This window comes from Zalophus californianus, chromosome 15 (assembly GCF_009762305.2).
Source record: "Zalophus californianus isolate mZalCal1 chromosome 15, mZalCal1.pri.v2, whole genome shotgun sequence".
NCBI classification, from domain to species: domain Eukaryota; kingdom Metazoa; phylum Chordata; class Mammalia; order Carnivora; family Otariidae; genus Zalophus; species Zalophus californianus.
The window spans coordinates 34,500,695-34,515,085 of NC_045609.1; the positions used below are offsets into that span (position 1 = coordinate 34,500,695).

At 50.4% G+C, this 14,391-nt stretch overlaps 1 protein-coding gene across 26 annotated transcripts in view; it reads right to left on the reverse strand.

Moving 5' to 3' along the window:
- CAMK2G (calcium/calmodulin dependent protein kinase II gamma) overlaps window positions 1-14,391 on the reverse strand; it is a 55,890-nt gene that overhangs the window by 19,314 nt on the left and 22,185 nt on the right. For 15 of the 26 annotated variants that reach the window (XM_027592018.1, XM_027591944.1, XM_027591968.1 and 12 more), the window contains 9 exons: window positions 13,042-13,114; window positions 12,792-12,894; window positions 12,275-12,358; window positions 11,755-11,849; window positions 11,029-11,151; window positions 7,206-7,289; window positions 6,920-6,962; window positions 4,309-4,371; window positions 2,180-2,223 (listed from right to left, as the gene is read on the reverse strand). In XM_027592018.1, coding sequence (XP_027447819.1) covers window positions 2,180-2,223; window positions 4,309-4,371; window positions 6,920-6,962; window positions 7,206-7,289; window positions 11,029-11,151; window positions 11,755-11,849; window positions 12,275-12,358; window positions 12,792-12,894; window positions 13,042-13,114 — 712 coding nt within the window. The remainder of the gene's footprint in view (window positions 1-2,179; window positions 2,224-4,308; window positions 4,372-6,919; window positions 6,963-7,205; window positions 7,290-11,028; window positions 11,152-11,754; window positions 11,850-12,274; window positions 12,359-12,791; window positions 12,895-13,041; window positions 13,115-14,391) is intronic. The other 11 variants (XM_027592050.1, XM_027591977.1, XM_027592074.1 and 8 more) reach the window with 1 other exon arrangement.

The window sequence follows — 14,391 nt, forward strand, 5'->3', positions numbered from 1 at the left end:
CCCCAGCACCTTAAAAGACCTCTCCCCCCACAGATCTCCACCTGTCTCTCCATCTCAATGGGGTCCAAATAAAACTCTTGCTATCAAAATGGGTATTCCTTCACAACTACTCCCATTTCTAGCAGAGGTACCACCAATTCTTCCAACGTTCAAGGAATTTTGACATCATCTTTGATGGGTCCTTTCTAAACACATCCAGTACGAACTTCCTTTGACACACCTCTAAACAGAGCTAAGAGCTAATCAGAGCCTCACATTCCTGGTGACAGCTGGACCAATTCTCCATAGGTACTGCCTATTCTCGTTGGTTGGTGCCTGGGTTCTTCTGGGGGTGAAGTATTTTCAATATTAGTCCTTTCTAATCACCTTTTCTTCACCCTATGCCCAGATTATAACAAATCCTAACTGATACCTCTGTGTCTAGTTCCCACCCTCTTCTAGTCATCCTTACACACTCAGCAATATCTTTTAAAAACACTGCTCTCACCCGTAGCTTCCCTGCTCAGTGGCCTACATTTCCTGTGGTCTGACACACAAACCTCCAATCCCACTGCCCAACCAGACCAATCCAGCCGTAGTTTCGACATCCTTCTACCACAAACCCCGTGTTTCCAGTTCGGCAGAGAACATCAATATATAGGATAGAATCCATAAAAATATTTTGTTGTTTTTAAGTTATAACAGGAACACCTTCTCATTTTAAAGAAAACACGTGTACAAAGTGAAAAATGAAGGGTGTGTCTTTCCACCCTGTCCTCGCCTCCAATCCCATTCTCTAGAGGCAATCGCTGACTGGGCTCCAATCTTCCTACATCCTTTAAGCTTTCTCCAGTAAGTTTTTGCCCAGTAGCTTCTTGGACTGAACCATGTAATGAAGGGTCCAGTACCATAGACCATTCAGTGCTTAGCTGATCCCAGGTGTGTCCAATTTCCTCAATTAACCTTGCAACTTCTCAAAGCTAGATGAAAACCACATCACCTCTTCTACCTTTTGTGGGCCTCTGATAGGTACTTATTAAATACTTTGTAAAGAATAACTGATTCTAGCTTCTTTCCTGGATAGAAATATGCAAAATCTCTCTCCAACTAAGCCTGCCACCTTTTCCTAACTTGGTTCCCCTATTCCAGTTCATGTCCCTATAACTGGGGAGCTGCTGGTCACAGCCCCAGATTCATGTCAGGTGGTGTGGGTGGAGCCCAAGCTCCCCTCCTTGGTGCAGAAGCACACAGAAGCAGGCATGCAGAGAATGAGGGAAAGAGGAAGGGGAGTGGGGAGGGGAATGGGGAACACGTGTATATCTCAGCTGGGGGCAAAAGATCCTGGGGAAAGGCCCAATTTCAACTTTGGTTGGGATGTAAACGTTTGGATAATTTCATCGTTTGAAATACCCTATGGTGTAAATTGGTAGGCTTCAAGATAGTATGAACGCCTATCTGATGCCTCAGCCCCAGGACCCGTTCTGCCCCCAAAGCAAATTTACAGAACACTCTGGGCCCTGTGAGGACCCCTAGCCACCTTTCCTTCCCCCTCACCAAGAAGCCACTCCCACTAAGGCTTTCCGCTGGTCGCTGTGGGCCCCTAGTTCTCTCCTCTTGCTGTGATCCCACGGGAAAAGCTCCCTCATCAAATGGGAGCGAGCTGTGATATACCACATCCCTTGCCTGTTTCTGAGGAGCCTATGCCTCTAGAAAGTTGAAGACACTTTTCACTTAGTGGCATTTGAGCTGAGTTCTGGAATTGCTTTGGAGATAAGACAAAAAACTAAAAGGACAGTGGCTTCAGGTTCCAAGCCCTATACCCTGAGTCAACCAGGCCAACTTTGCTTTCATTTGATAAAAAGGGTTTGTGCTCCAAAAAGAAAAAGGAAAAAAGAAGATTACCCAAATGACCTCAAAAACCCTGAGAGTCAAGCCGTGGAGATGAGGCATGTGTCTGCAGTCAGGTTCAGGACTGAGCTCTAGGAAACCATAATTTAGATCACTTCCCCTGAGTCTTTATGTTCAAGCTAGGGTCAAAAGAAACACATCTTTCTTCTGCCCTCTCAGGCCAATGGAACCTGCTGTTCTGAGCACAAAGGTTTCTGGTTTTAAAGCAGAAAAGCAAGGATAGGAAGGTTCCTGGGGAAAGGAGGAACAAAGCCAAGAACCCCTCTTGGGCTAGAGGGGTGGAGACACCTACCTTGACACCACCATCCGACTTCTTGTTCAGTAGGCTTTTGGCAGCTGTGAAAACAAAAAGGAAAATCAAGCCTCTTGCATTGTCCCCTCTCCCTAGCCTGAAGCCTGGCAGCCGGATCCGCAAGAGTCTGTTGTGTCTGACAAGGGGGCCAGGAGTCTCCTGAAGCCCCTGGAAGAGGCCCTTCCTGGGAGCCCCCAAGTAAGAAGGGCATCTCAAGCTGCGTCAGATCCTCAGGGAGGTGCCCCAGGATCTCTCCTGCCACGGAAGAGGGCTCAGCGGAAACAGGGACACACTGCACGTGGGAGGAGAAACCACATTCAGTACAGGAGCTGCCTGGGGTACTGGGAACTCTGCCTTCAGCAGCTTCCACCCAGGTCTGGAAGCAGAGTGCCAGGGTGAAAGGTGAGGGCTCCGTCCCTAGATGCCATGGAGTTCCTCAGAACGGCCAAGCTGGAAGGATGCAAGACATCTCCTGAGAGCTCTTAAGAAACAAGAGTGTCACAGTTCACGAAGGAGACCAGACGTGAGGACAGACAGACACAGAGACACAGAGACCAGGACCACCTACAGGAGGGTTTTGCCAGGGGGGTTGAAGCCTTGACTGGGCAGGTCCTCACCAGGCTTATGGGGTCCTATCTGCCTCAGTCTACTCTCTGGAACCACTGAGCAGGAAGGACTGGGCCGAATAGCCAGGTAGTAAACGGATTCCGGCCAGGCACAGGATGAGGCTCAAGGCTGACGAGCTCTGTGTAGGAAGGCTGGTGACACCTGCTGGTCACCAAGGCCACAGGAACGTAGCAGACAGTGGGATGGGAGAGTCTGGGCGGCACAGGGGGATGGAATCAGCCCAACTGTCTGATCCACCTGGACTTCACTGGCTCTACCAGTTGCTGCCTGTATGACATTGAGTGAGTTACTTAATCTCTCTGAATCTCCGTTTCCTTATAAAATGGGATAAAATAGGGCCTAGGTCACAGGACAGGGGTGGGGATCTAAGGGGACCATGCATGAAAAGCACTAGGCAGAGTGCTTGGCACGTAGCAAGTACTCACTAGGTGTAAACCATTGTCACTATTACTGCTGCCATTCTTCCCTCAGGGGCCATTCCTACCCAAGCCGGGTCCCATCTCTCTCCAGTGAGAATAGGGATCCCTCCCTCACAAGAATTCTGACCTCCCAAAATGGCCTATGAGCCTATCTCCAGTCATTCTGGGGTGATCTGAAACTTATTTTTTTACATGCTGGGGTGATCTGAAACTTATTTTTTTAATGTGTTTACTATGATGCCTGGCCACCTACTATGTTAAGTGCTTTATACACATCAGAGTTCTGAACTCTGGCTGCCCTTTAGAATCACTTTTGGGAGCTTAACAAAAATCATTATGCCTATCCCATACCCTAGGGATTCTGATTTTATTTGTCTGGGGTGGGGGTGTCAGCATCAGGATGTTTGACAGACTGTCCTCTACAGGCAGGGTTGAGAGCCTTCGACATACATGATCTTAATCATCGCCATATTATTTATTAGCGCCACCAGAGAAAGGAGAGGAAACTGAGGCTGGGAGGGCTGACGAGACTCGCTCAGGGTGTGGCAGGGCTAGGATCCAACCCAGGGACGGCTCTCCCCACAGCTTCTACACTCTAGAGCCTTTCACACTTGGAGGTCTGTAAATGCCTGACTTCACAGTTTTGAGGGGGTTGGTGGCTTCCTCTGTGGGGTCTCCCAGCAGTGCTGACGAAGCCTAGTCCTAGCACTGGGCAGCTCCGGCCACGCCCAGGACTGTCTCTGGGCCGGGGGGGGGGGGGGGGGGGGGGGTAGCTGCCACCGGCCACAGCCCTCAGGCAGGCCAGGCTCTCCGCTGTCTGGAAGAAATCCTCCTGCTGTCCAGCTCCACGTCCCCAGGCTATTGCCTCCTGAGAGTTGGCAAGCGCCCAGCATGCATGGCTGGTTAGGGGGCTCTGTGACACCAATGCGCTCGCAGATGCCAAGTTAGGTGGTCCGTCCGGCATGCCCATCTCAGCCCGCAAGCATGGGACTCGCCTCCCTGGTGAGTGGGCCTGGCATGCTGGCCCTCCTGGTGGGGTGGCAGGGAGCCGAGGCAGGCGGTCGGGGGACTCATGCCACGTACCTTGCCCGGCCAGGCCGGCGGCGCTCGCGGCAGGCGAGGCGGGGGCGGAGCTCTGCCTGCCAACTGAGGGGATACAATCTCTCAGTGCACAGAGCTGCCGCAAAGCCACAGGGGCCCGTCAGCAGCGAGCATGCCCCAGCACGAGGCGCGGGAACCGCTGGCTGCCCACGCACAGCAGGGCCCAGGCGGCGTGGCCAAGCCAGCCGAGCTGGGGGAGCGAAGGCGCCAGGGGCAGGCTGATAGCAGGTGCAGCCAGCCCTGCAGCAGTCTGGGGACCTGAGAGGACTGGGTTCGGTCAGGGTGTGGGGATCACCACAGCTCTGGCACCTGTCCCATGAGCGCCTCAGGCCAGGGTCTCCAGGTAAAAGCCTGAATCGGTGAGAGGTGGTGTCCTTTCTGAGGCAGCCGAGCCCTAGCTCGAGGCTGTGAGGGAACGGAGCCTCCCCATCACATCTTCCCTCCCTAGGGGACCTAAATGAGGACATTATCAGAGAGCCCTGTCCTCTGGCCATATTCCAAACAGGAGGAACTCTGGCATTTGGGGCCCAGGGAGGGTGCATGGCCCTGGTGCAGCTAAGTTCATGATGGGCCCCAGCTCCCTATCCCTCTCTTAATCCTCTAGTTCGTCAGAGACATGAGTTGCTTTCCTTCTTCCAGGCAGGTAGCCAGGACAGACCGTTTTTCTCAGCCTGTATTTCAGTATTCCGAGGGTGAAGATGCCCAAGAAATGAGCCCCCAGAAAGAAAACAAAGGCTGCCGAAGCAATACATTCTAGAAGCCCTGTTTCCACTATTAGCCAACCTGCTAGAGGCCAGGTCGCACCCCCTGTTTGGGGTAAACTCAACAAACAGCCTAGTTCATGTCTAAAAAAAAAAAAAAAAAAAACCCACACAGGTGCTCTTCCTTCTTGATTATACCTGGTGACACCTCTTTCTAGAGAAGCTTCTAGAGATAGGCTCTGTCCCCACCTGTTCCAGAGTCAGGGCAGCAGAGGTCATCCTAGAATGCTTGTAGCACTTTTTTGGTCTCCTCTGACCCAGGGCAAAGTGAGCTCAATGGCTGACAAGGTCTGGGCAACAAGAACAGGAGGAGGCTCTTTAGGAATGAATGAAAGTGCTTTGTCCTAACAGCCCAGTCTCCTGAAACCAGGATACCTATTTCCTGAAATGGATGGGGGGGGGGGGGTTGAGGTGGAGGATTTCCCAGGCTAGAAGGGAAGTAGTAGCCTGTCGTCACATTTCTTCTACTTGGAGAGACAACAGATCACCATTCTAGTTTGGCACAGAAATGCCCTCGAGCGTCCTCCAGAAAGGCCCTCACACTTCTGAGAAAGTAGAAGCTTCCAGTAACTCTGAGGACAAGAAGTCTGATATGGAACTACAGCTCCATCTCTACTCTCATTTGTGAGAGTAGAATCCACAACCACATCTTCCCCTCATGGATACCCACATAAGAATGAGGCCCAAACCAGGAGCACAGGGGATGGGCCTGAGGTGGGACACTTCCCTGGCTCTCTCTCCAGTCCTGCCCCTCCGGCAGCCGGTGGCTCTTGCTTGAGTTAGAGCGCATGAAGCCCTAGGACGTCTCCCCTACAGCATCCTCAGACCCGGGGCCCTTAGGTTACCCTGAACCAGCACAGACAAGCCCCTCAAGCTCAAGGGAGCAAACTTAGCCCAGAGCGGCGGCCAAACAACCCTGTCTCCACATCAGTGTAGAAGGAAAGCGAGGGAAGGAATCTCGCTATGAAAATGCGAGAAGGGAGTCTTCAACCAGAACAGTGGGACTGGGGGGTTGCAGGACTGGGAAGGCCGGGTCGGGGGCGGTGGGCAAGGTGGGAAGAGACCTTCTGCCTTCAGTTAAGTTTTGACATTAATCTTTTCCTCACAGAAAGCCACTGTGCTTCCCCACTGAGGGCAAACAAGATGGAGATGGGGGTGGGGGTGGGGTGGGGTGGGGTGGGGTGGGGCGGAGTGTCTTGCATCTTAAAAAGAAACGCCAAGTGATTTACAAATTACTGGTCCCAACTTATCCCAATTTTTCCGTCAAATTTAAGCAAGTTGCTTTCCCTCCATCCTGCTGCTCTCTCTTTCTTCCCTTTTACAGCTAGTATCGCAAAGCATATTATAAGCACAGTCTCTGGAAAATGATTAAACATCTGGAAAAATTTCTATTAGTCATCACTATTTAGACACAATGAAGTAGACACCGTCCTGGTAGACAAATTAATGGTAGTGGTTGAGAAGATTCACTACACCTCATCTCTTTCTTTCTTTGCCCCAGCCCATTGTCCAGTCCCCTATCGACTGGCTAACATCCTAAAGCGCTGAAAGTCTTTAGAGAATTAAATAGGAATCCCCAGGGACAAGGTAAATGGGAGGCTGGGCAGGTTACTCCTTAGGAGGGTCTAAGGAATAGAATTCATAAACGTGAACCCAAGAGAAAGTCCCCCAGAATCTCATGTTATAGGACCCAGCAGCGGCAGCCCCCTCAAAACAGGGTCTTCTTCACCTTGGTCAAGGTGTTGCCTGAGACACCCAGCACCGGGATGGCAACACCCCATTCTGACCCACTCACCTCAGCAGAATTAAAGTGCACGGCCGGGGAAACATACCTGAAAAGTTTCTGGAGACAAGCATGGTCGTGAGGATGGCTCCCTGGGGGAAAGAAGAGGGGTCTGTGAATTCAGCTGGACTCTAGAAAAGCATAGCCTGGTGTTAGGCAGAGGGCAGCCACTGGCCAGAGCTTCAAGACCTCAGGTCTTTGGGGCCCCCCAACATGTATAACCTTCATAGCTCAGCTCCAGCCACAAAGGGGGCTTCCTTTTGTGTTGGGGCAGGGGGTGGACTGTCAATAGCTGTGATTTCAGGATGCTGGCAGCCTGGAAAGGCAAGACTCACCTTCAGTTTTCTCCGAGCATTGAACTTGCGCAAGCACTCCACAGTCTCTTGACGATGCATCATGGATGCCACTGTGGATCGTTGCTGGAAGCCAAACAGACAGGCCTGTGAGCCCTCCAGCCGGGCCCTCTGACCCTCACCCTAGTCCCGGCACTGACGGCTGTGTGCTCAGCCACCCCAGAGTTGATCCGAAGCTAAAATGAAGTCATAGATGTGAAAATGCTTTTAGAAAAAAAGCACTACCCAAACTCAAGGTTATGTAAGGACAATAATCTGAACACAAAAACACCACTGATAATTGATGCTAGATTAGGAGGGTGCGTGAGACAGCACTCTTCCCTTCCTTGGGAAGTGGAAGCTATGGAACGGGGGAGAGTATCCTGTGTGTTGTTGTGATCCGCATGCACTCACTCCTTCAGCAACTGTTTACTTAGCACCTACCGCATTCCTGAGCAGTGAGAGAAGAGGCAGGGCTCCTGCTCTCTACAGAGAAGGTTCAGTCCTTTCAAGAGCCCCTCTCAACACGCCCCCACAAGGACCTGAATAAAGCTGTGATCTGAGAAGCTAAGGGTCTTCACCTTGAAGCATTCATTTTGGATGGTAATTTTTCTTCAGTGTAACTTCCTTCTTCCTTAAAGAGTCCACTCGAAATGATTTACAACGATTTCCTTGATGACTCAGTAAGAATTATTGCATAATATCATAATATAGTGACATCCTCAGGGGCTACTGAGTTATATAAGTTGGTGGAGGGTGGGGACTCCAAAAATGACTCCCAGAACATAGTATATCCCTAGTTTTTGAGTACCCGTTTTAAGTTGCCCACCCCCTCCCTTAGCGGTTGCTGTCCTTGCTAGCCTGCTAGAAAGATAAATCCTACAACGTGCAGCTTGGTGCCCATAACCCCATCGGGCTGCCCCACAATCCTGTTCCTCGCCCCTGGTGCACTCCTTTTCCTGGTTTCCAGAGCAAGTCTCCCAAACTCCTCTACCTTTTCTGAGTCTTCCAATTTTACCTCTTCCTCCAAAGTATAAATTTCTCCACAAAGAGAAATCACAGATCCTCACGCAAGAACTCCTTCGACTTCAGACCCCCATCCACAAAGTGATTTTCATTTGCTTTCAACCTCTTTTTACTATCCCAACCTTTGCTTCCTCAGTGAGCCAATATTTCTTTTTTTAAAGATTTTATTTATTTGACAGAGAGAGACACAGCGAGAGCAGGAACACAAGCAGGGGGAGTGGGAGAGGGAGAAGCAGGCTTCCCGCGGAGCAGGGAACCCGATGCGGGACTCGATCCCAGGACCCTGGGACCATGACCTGAGCCGAAGGCAAACGCTTCACGACTGAGCCACCCAGGCGCCCCAGTGAGCCAATATTTTAAGCCCCTTATTCTAGACTATATTCTTCTCTGCAGTCTACAGACTATATTCAAGCCTCTCCTTAAACAAAAACTTAAAAACTCTCCTGACTCCTCATCTTCTCTCTGTAGTACCATTTCTTTCTCTCTTCATCCTCACTGAAGAAAGGTTTCGGTCTCTCCCCCCACTGCCTCTGTCAGTGAAATAATGAAACTGGCTTTTAATTGGTCAGAGTCCATGGATTCTTTCCCATCTTTATCAGGGACTCTCTGCGGCATCTGATTACAGACGCTCCCTTACTAAGACCTCCTGTTTCTCAGGGTCTCCTGCTCCTGAACCTCCTTCTGCCACAGAAGTTCTCACCCCCAGCCTCCTCTGCTGGCCCCCCTAACGCTGCCTGTCTTTCCCGTGCTGGCGTTCAGTGGCCATCCCTCCTCTTAGTGAAGCAAATACAAACCCACAGTGGGAATTCGATCAGCATAAAAATAATCCCATTTATTTCAACACCACCCACACAGAAACGACCGCAACCTGCATTTCCAACTTTGACTTCTTTTCTAATCTCTGGAACCACATTGCTAACTGCCCATCTGATATCTCCGGCTAGAAGTCCTCAGACACCACACTCAATCAAACTAAGATCATCATCCTTTCCCACAAACTGGCTCTTCCTCTGAGTTTCCTCTGAGACAGTGAATGGCACAACCCTGTGCTTATTACCAGCTCAAAATCTGGCAGTCCCCATAAGTCCCTTGCTCTCTTTCACTCTCTAAATTCAACTGGTCACTAAATCCTTTTGAGCCTATCTGCCGAATATCTCTCAAATTTGTCTACTCCTTGCCATGCCACCCAGGCTCCTATCACTATCCTTAGCTGAGACCTCATTCGGTCTTGCTCGGGCAATTACAACAGCTTCCTGAACTCTGCACCAGCCTCCTTTCCTTTCAGTTCCATTTTGTACACAGCTTCCAAGGGGACCTTTCTTAACTGTGTATTTCATTCTTTGTTTTTAATTTATTTTTTAAAAAGATTTTATTTTGGGGGCGCCTGGGTCTCTCAGTCAGTTAAGTGTCTGCCTTTGGCTCAGGTCATGATCTCCAGGGTCCTGGGACTGAGCCCTGCATTGGGCTAGGGAGCTCATCGGGGAGTCTGCTTCTCCCTCTCCCACTCCGGCTCTCCCCTGCTTGTGCGCTCTCTCTGTCAAATAAGTTAATAAAACCTTAAAAAAAAAAAAGATTTTATTTTTTTTCTAAGCCATCTCTACACCCAATGTGGGTCTCGAACTTACAACCCTGAGATCAAGAGTTGCATGCTCCACCACCAGAGCCAGCCAGGCACCCCTTTGTTCCCTCTTTAAACCCCTTAAATGGTTCCCTATGCTTCCTGAATAAAATCCAAACTCATTAGGCAGAAACTTGTATGTCATGGAATCTTTTTGGCTTGATTCTCTTGCATTTTTGTAGCCGTATCTTCATCTACAACTAAACTACTTAACATTCCTTCAACTTGCCACAATTTCCCATGGTCTTTCACCCCGGCTCATGCTACCCTCTGCCTGCAGGTTATCATCCTGAGGAGCTCCCAGCCATTTGCCAAGAACCAGGATAGGGGTCACCTCCTCCATGCAGCCTTCAGTAATCTCACTGCTCACCAGATAGCAAGAGTTCCTGTGCACTCATTAGATCCTTTTATGCACTTGTCACATTGCAGAATGGTTGCCTGTTTGAGTGCCTAGCTCCCCAGATAATTTTTAAGATCTTTGTGGGGAGGGACCACGCTTCACTCATCTTTGTATCTCCAGGACCCACGCAGCAACTGGCACCGAAGAGGCATTCAGTAAACACGGGAAAGGACAAATACATAAATGCATCGTGGCTGTCAGGAGGCCTAACTGTAACAGACCCTCTTCTTAGTTTGAAAACAGACATTTCACTTTATAGAATTTTTGCAGAAGTGTTTATGAAAACAGAGTATGTTGATCCACACTGACAGCCTGGTGGGTGGGGGGTGGGGTTCATCTAGGGTGAGTTTTTATTTTTATTTTTTTTCAGTCATGAACTTCAAGATGCTCCTTTTAACTGCCCAGAAACCCCTTTTGTTTATTTGTTGGATCTTGGTCACATTTCCATTACAGCTGTGACAGCTGAGATCTGAATATGCACCCGAAGCTTGGCAGTTCACTTTGGGTTCTGCGAGCTGCTTTCCCTCATCAGCTACCTAGAGCCTCAAGGGTCAACGAAAGCCCTCATTCGGAACTAAGTCACACCTGACAAGTAAGTGGGGGAGAGATAGGTTGAAGCCAGCGAGGCCACCTGCTTCCTTGAATCCCTCCCTCTCTGCTGGGTCCTTGCTCAGGGCCCAGAACAATCATTCTCTGCTCATAAACAGGAGCATGAAGAGAGTACTGAGGGCACACTGAGGGCTGACATCCTGAGCTCCTCCACCCCGGGTGAAGACACTTACACAGACCCATGGATGCTTGAGAGCCTGGTCAGCTGTGATGCGCTTTGCAGGGTTTATGGTCAGCATCTGGTTGATCAAGTTCTTGGCTTCAGGAGTCACTGTGTCCCACTCTGGCGATGGGAACTAAGCAGGAAGAGGAAAAGGAGGCATATGAAATTTGTGAGCCTCACACCCTGAAACAAAGACTCTGTCTTTGTCCCAACTCCTACAAGCGGGATACTCCGTGCTATCTAAACCTACCCGCCAGAGAGCTGGGGAAGCCAAGGGGCATCCCAGTACCTGTGTCAACTTAAAGACCAGGAGAGGAAGACAGAATCACGGTTAGAATGCCAGAATATCCAGTCAGAGCAGGGACTCTAACATATTCTGGTTCAACCCCATCTCCTTACTAGAAGGAAACAGCGGCTCCACAACGTGCCCAAGGCCCCACGGCCGTGCGGGGAGCCACGCCATTCTTGTCCCAATGTTACGCAGCACACCACACTTCTCAGGCCATTCTCTGCAAATAATGGATCAAAGAGCTTCGGTGGGCTCCTCGATTTTACAGCTACCAAGAAAGGCTGTGCAAAAAAAGTTGCTCCTGGGATACGGTGTGGCAAGAATTGAGACCTGTATGCCCATCCTTGGGTCCTCAAAGTCCCTTGACACTCCCTGTATCCCATGACACACTAAACAGGCCCCCTTCTGTGGATACAGCCCGAGGGTCAAGAACAAAGCAGTCCTTACATCGTAGGCCCCAGCCTTGATTTGCTGATACAACTTGTGCTGATCTTCATCCCAGAAGGGAGGGTATCCCACCAGGAGGATATACAGGATGACCCCTACGAGACAGAACACAGGTCATCGGGGTCAGTCACCGACTTCACTGAGGAACCAAGAAAAGCCACACAGGGCTCAGCCACCCAGAAAGTCAAGATTATACCAGAGGTCGAAGTGGCCATCAGCTGATAACGCTGTGCTTCACTTCTCATGTCACCGAGCCCCATCGGGGACCTCTTTAGGCGTAACCCAACCTCTAAGGCGTGGGTCAATCCCTCTTTAGGAAGGATGCAGTATAATCCAGGAAACACTTGGGGTGGAGCGTGTGATGAGACCAGCCATCCCCGGGACACTAGAGCAAACACTGTGACTTCACACACCCCCCACATTTGTAGGGCCCACAAGGAATAGCGATGCTTCTTTCTCACCATCGCTGGAAGTTGAGGGCCCTGAACACCAAAAAGCTGAGAGTGTGGAAGGGGCTTACCGCAGGCCCAGATATCCACAGGTTTTCCATAGGGATCTTTCCTCAAGACCTCGGGGGACAAGTAACCTGGCGTGCCAGCAAAACCTGCAGCAGAAGAAAGGGCGGAGGCACACTGAACCCATTTTCTCTGTCATTAAAACTACATCAGCAATTTCCCCCCAAGCCCCTCCTCGTTCCTGCTGTTTTTGCTATATAAGCTCTCAGCACATGGGCAGTGAGAGATGACAGGCTGGGTTTCTTGTAGTGCCCAGAATAAAATCAGAGGGCAAGTCCGTGTGCCTACCAGGAACTCCCATTTCTCCCCAGGGGCAGCAAGAATGCGGTGCGGACAACAGCTAGACTCACTGCACTGAGTCACCTAGGGCCAGGGGCTGCTCTGTACCCTCCACCCCCTTCTCCAGTCTCTGAGGAGACGGGGTCCGTGAAGGGTCTGGCTTCTAGTTCTGAAAGAGGAAAACAGATCAGGAAGAGGAGGAAGGGCGGGGGCCACATTCCAGGAAGACAGGGTCACTCTTACCAAACCAAGCCTGCTGCTCTCCCTGTACTTCGATGGCTAGGCCAAAATCAGCCAGCTTGACGGCGGCACCCTTGCATTTACTCGCCAGCAGCAGGTTCTCAGGCTGTATAAGGAAGAGAAGACCTCGTGAGGCACCCACCCCCCCTCTGGCCCTGCGGAAGCCGAGTTTGGGTCCCCGCAGTCCCACCACCTGGCACCAGGTGGCGCCTACGCTTCACAAGCAGGAGGCAAAGGGGGAGCCTGGGTGTACCTTCAGGTCCCGGTGGACGATGTCATGCTGGTGGATGTGGTTAACACTCTCCAGAATCTGATGTATACAGTGGCTGCAAAAGCACAAGGAGAAGGAATGTCAGCACAGGATTAAGCCACTCATCCACGACCACACACTACAGATGAAAGCATGGAACTCTGGGTTACAGAGTCACAAGGAAATCACCGAACAACAGCTAAAACCTTGGGACTGTGGACATCATCTAGTTCAACCTATTTTACAGAAGAATAAACTGAGGGCCAGCCATATTAAGTGGTTTGTCTGGGGTCTCCCACTAGATAAAGGCTAGACAGAGGACACTAGATAAGACACTAGATGGAGGACAGACTAACACAGAGTTCACCATGCCTCCTTAGACGGTAAAGGGCCAATACCACCAGTCCATTTACAAGAGACTGGGGACACTCTTAAGCAACAGAGACCATCCAACCCCTTCCTTCTTTTCTTCCCCCTATAGTAACAAAAACTCTTGTTTTGCTGGGGGGGCACACTCATTCATTTATTTAAACATTGACTGACTACCTCCAGGCACTGTGCTTGGTACCACACAGACTATAAAGATGAGTAAGACCTAGTGCTTGCCTTGAAGTTTATCATCTAGAAGGGGAGATAAAACCCAGCACACAGACCCCTTTAAGAAAAGATGTCCTTAAGAAGGTTCCAAACAGGGCAACTGAGGAGCATTTCTGGTAATGATTTTGCTAGGAAAACAAAACAAAACAAAACTAACCCAGGTCACCTTCAGCTGCTATTTCTTTTCTTTCTTTTTTTCTTAAATAGGCTCCATGCCCAATGCGGGGTTTCAACTCAATATGGGGCTTGAACTCACAACCCTGAGATCAAGAGTCGCATGCTCCACCAACTGAGCCAGCCAGGCGCCCCCATTGCCATCTTGAATCAGGCTGCCCACCTTCCAAAACATCCTGCCATACTTGCAGTCAAACTCCCGGCAGGGAGCATTGGCGATCTAGAGCAATGGTGAAAACTGGGGGACATCTGGTAATGCCCGGAGACATTGCTGGTTGTCACAATTAAGGTGCAGATGCTACCGGCATCCAGTGGGTAAGGGCAGGGATACTTCTAAAACTCTACAGTGCAAAGGAGTGGCCCTCACAACAAGAAATTATCTGGCCCCAAATGTTAGTAGTGTTGAGGTTGAGGATCACTGGCCTAGAGAATGAGGCCCCCGTCGGCAGGTACCAGCAGGTATGTGCAGCAGGCTTGCAGAGAGGTGCTGGGCTGGTGACCCAGACTTCAGACTCCTTCTCTAAAATCTGATTCTGGGGCTTCCACAAGAGCCAACGGGTCTTACCAGGCTCCTGGAGGCTG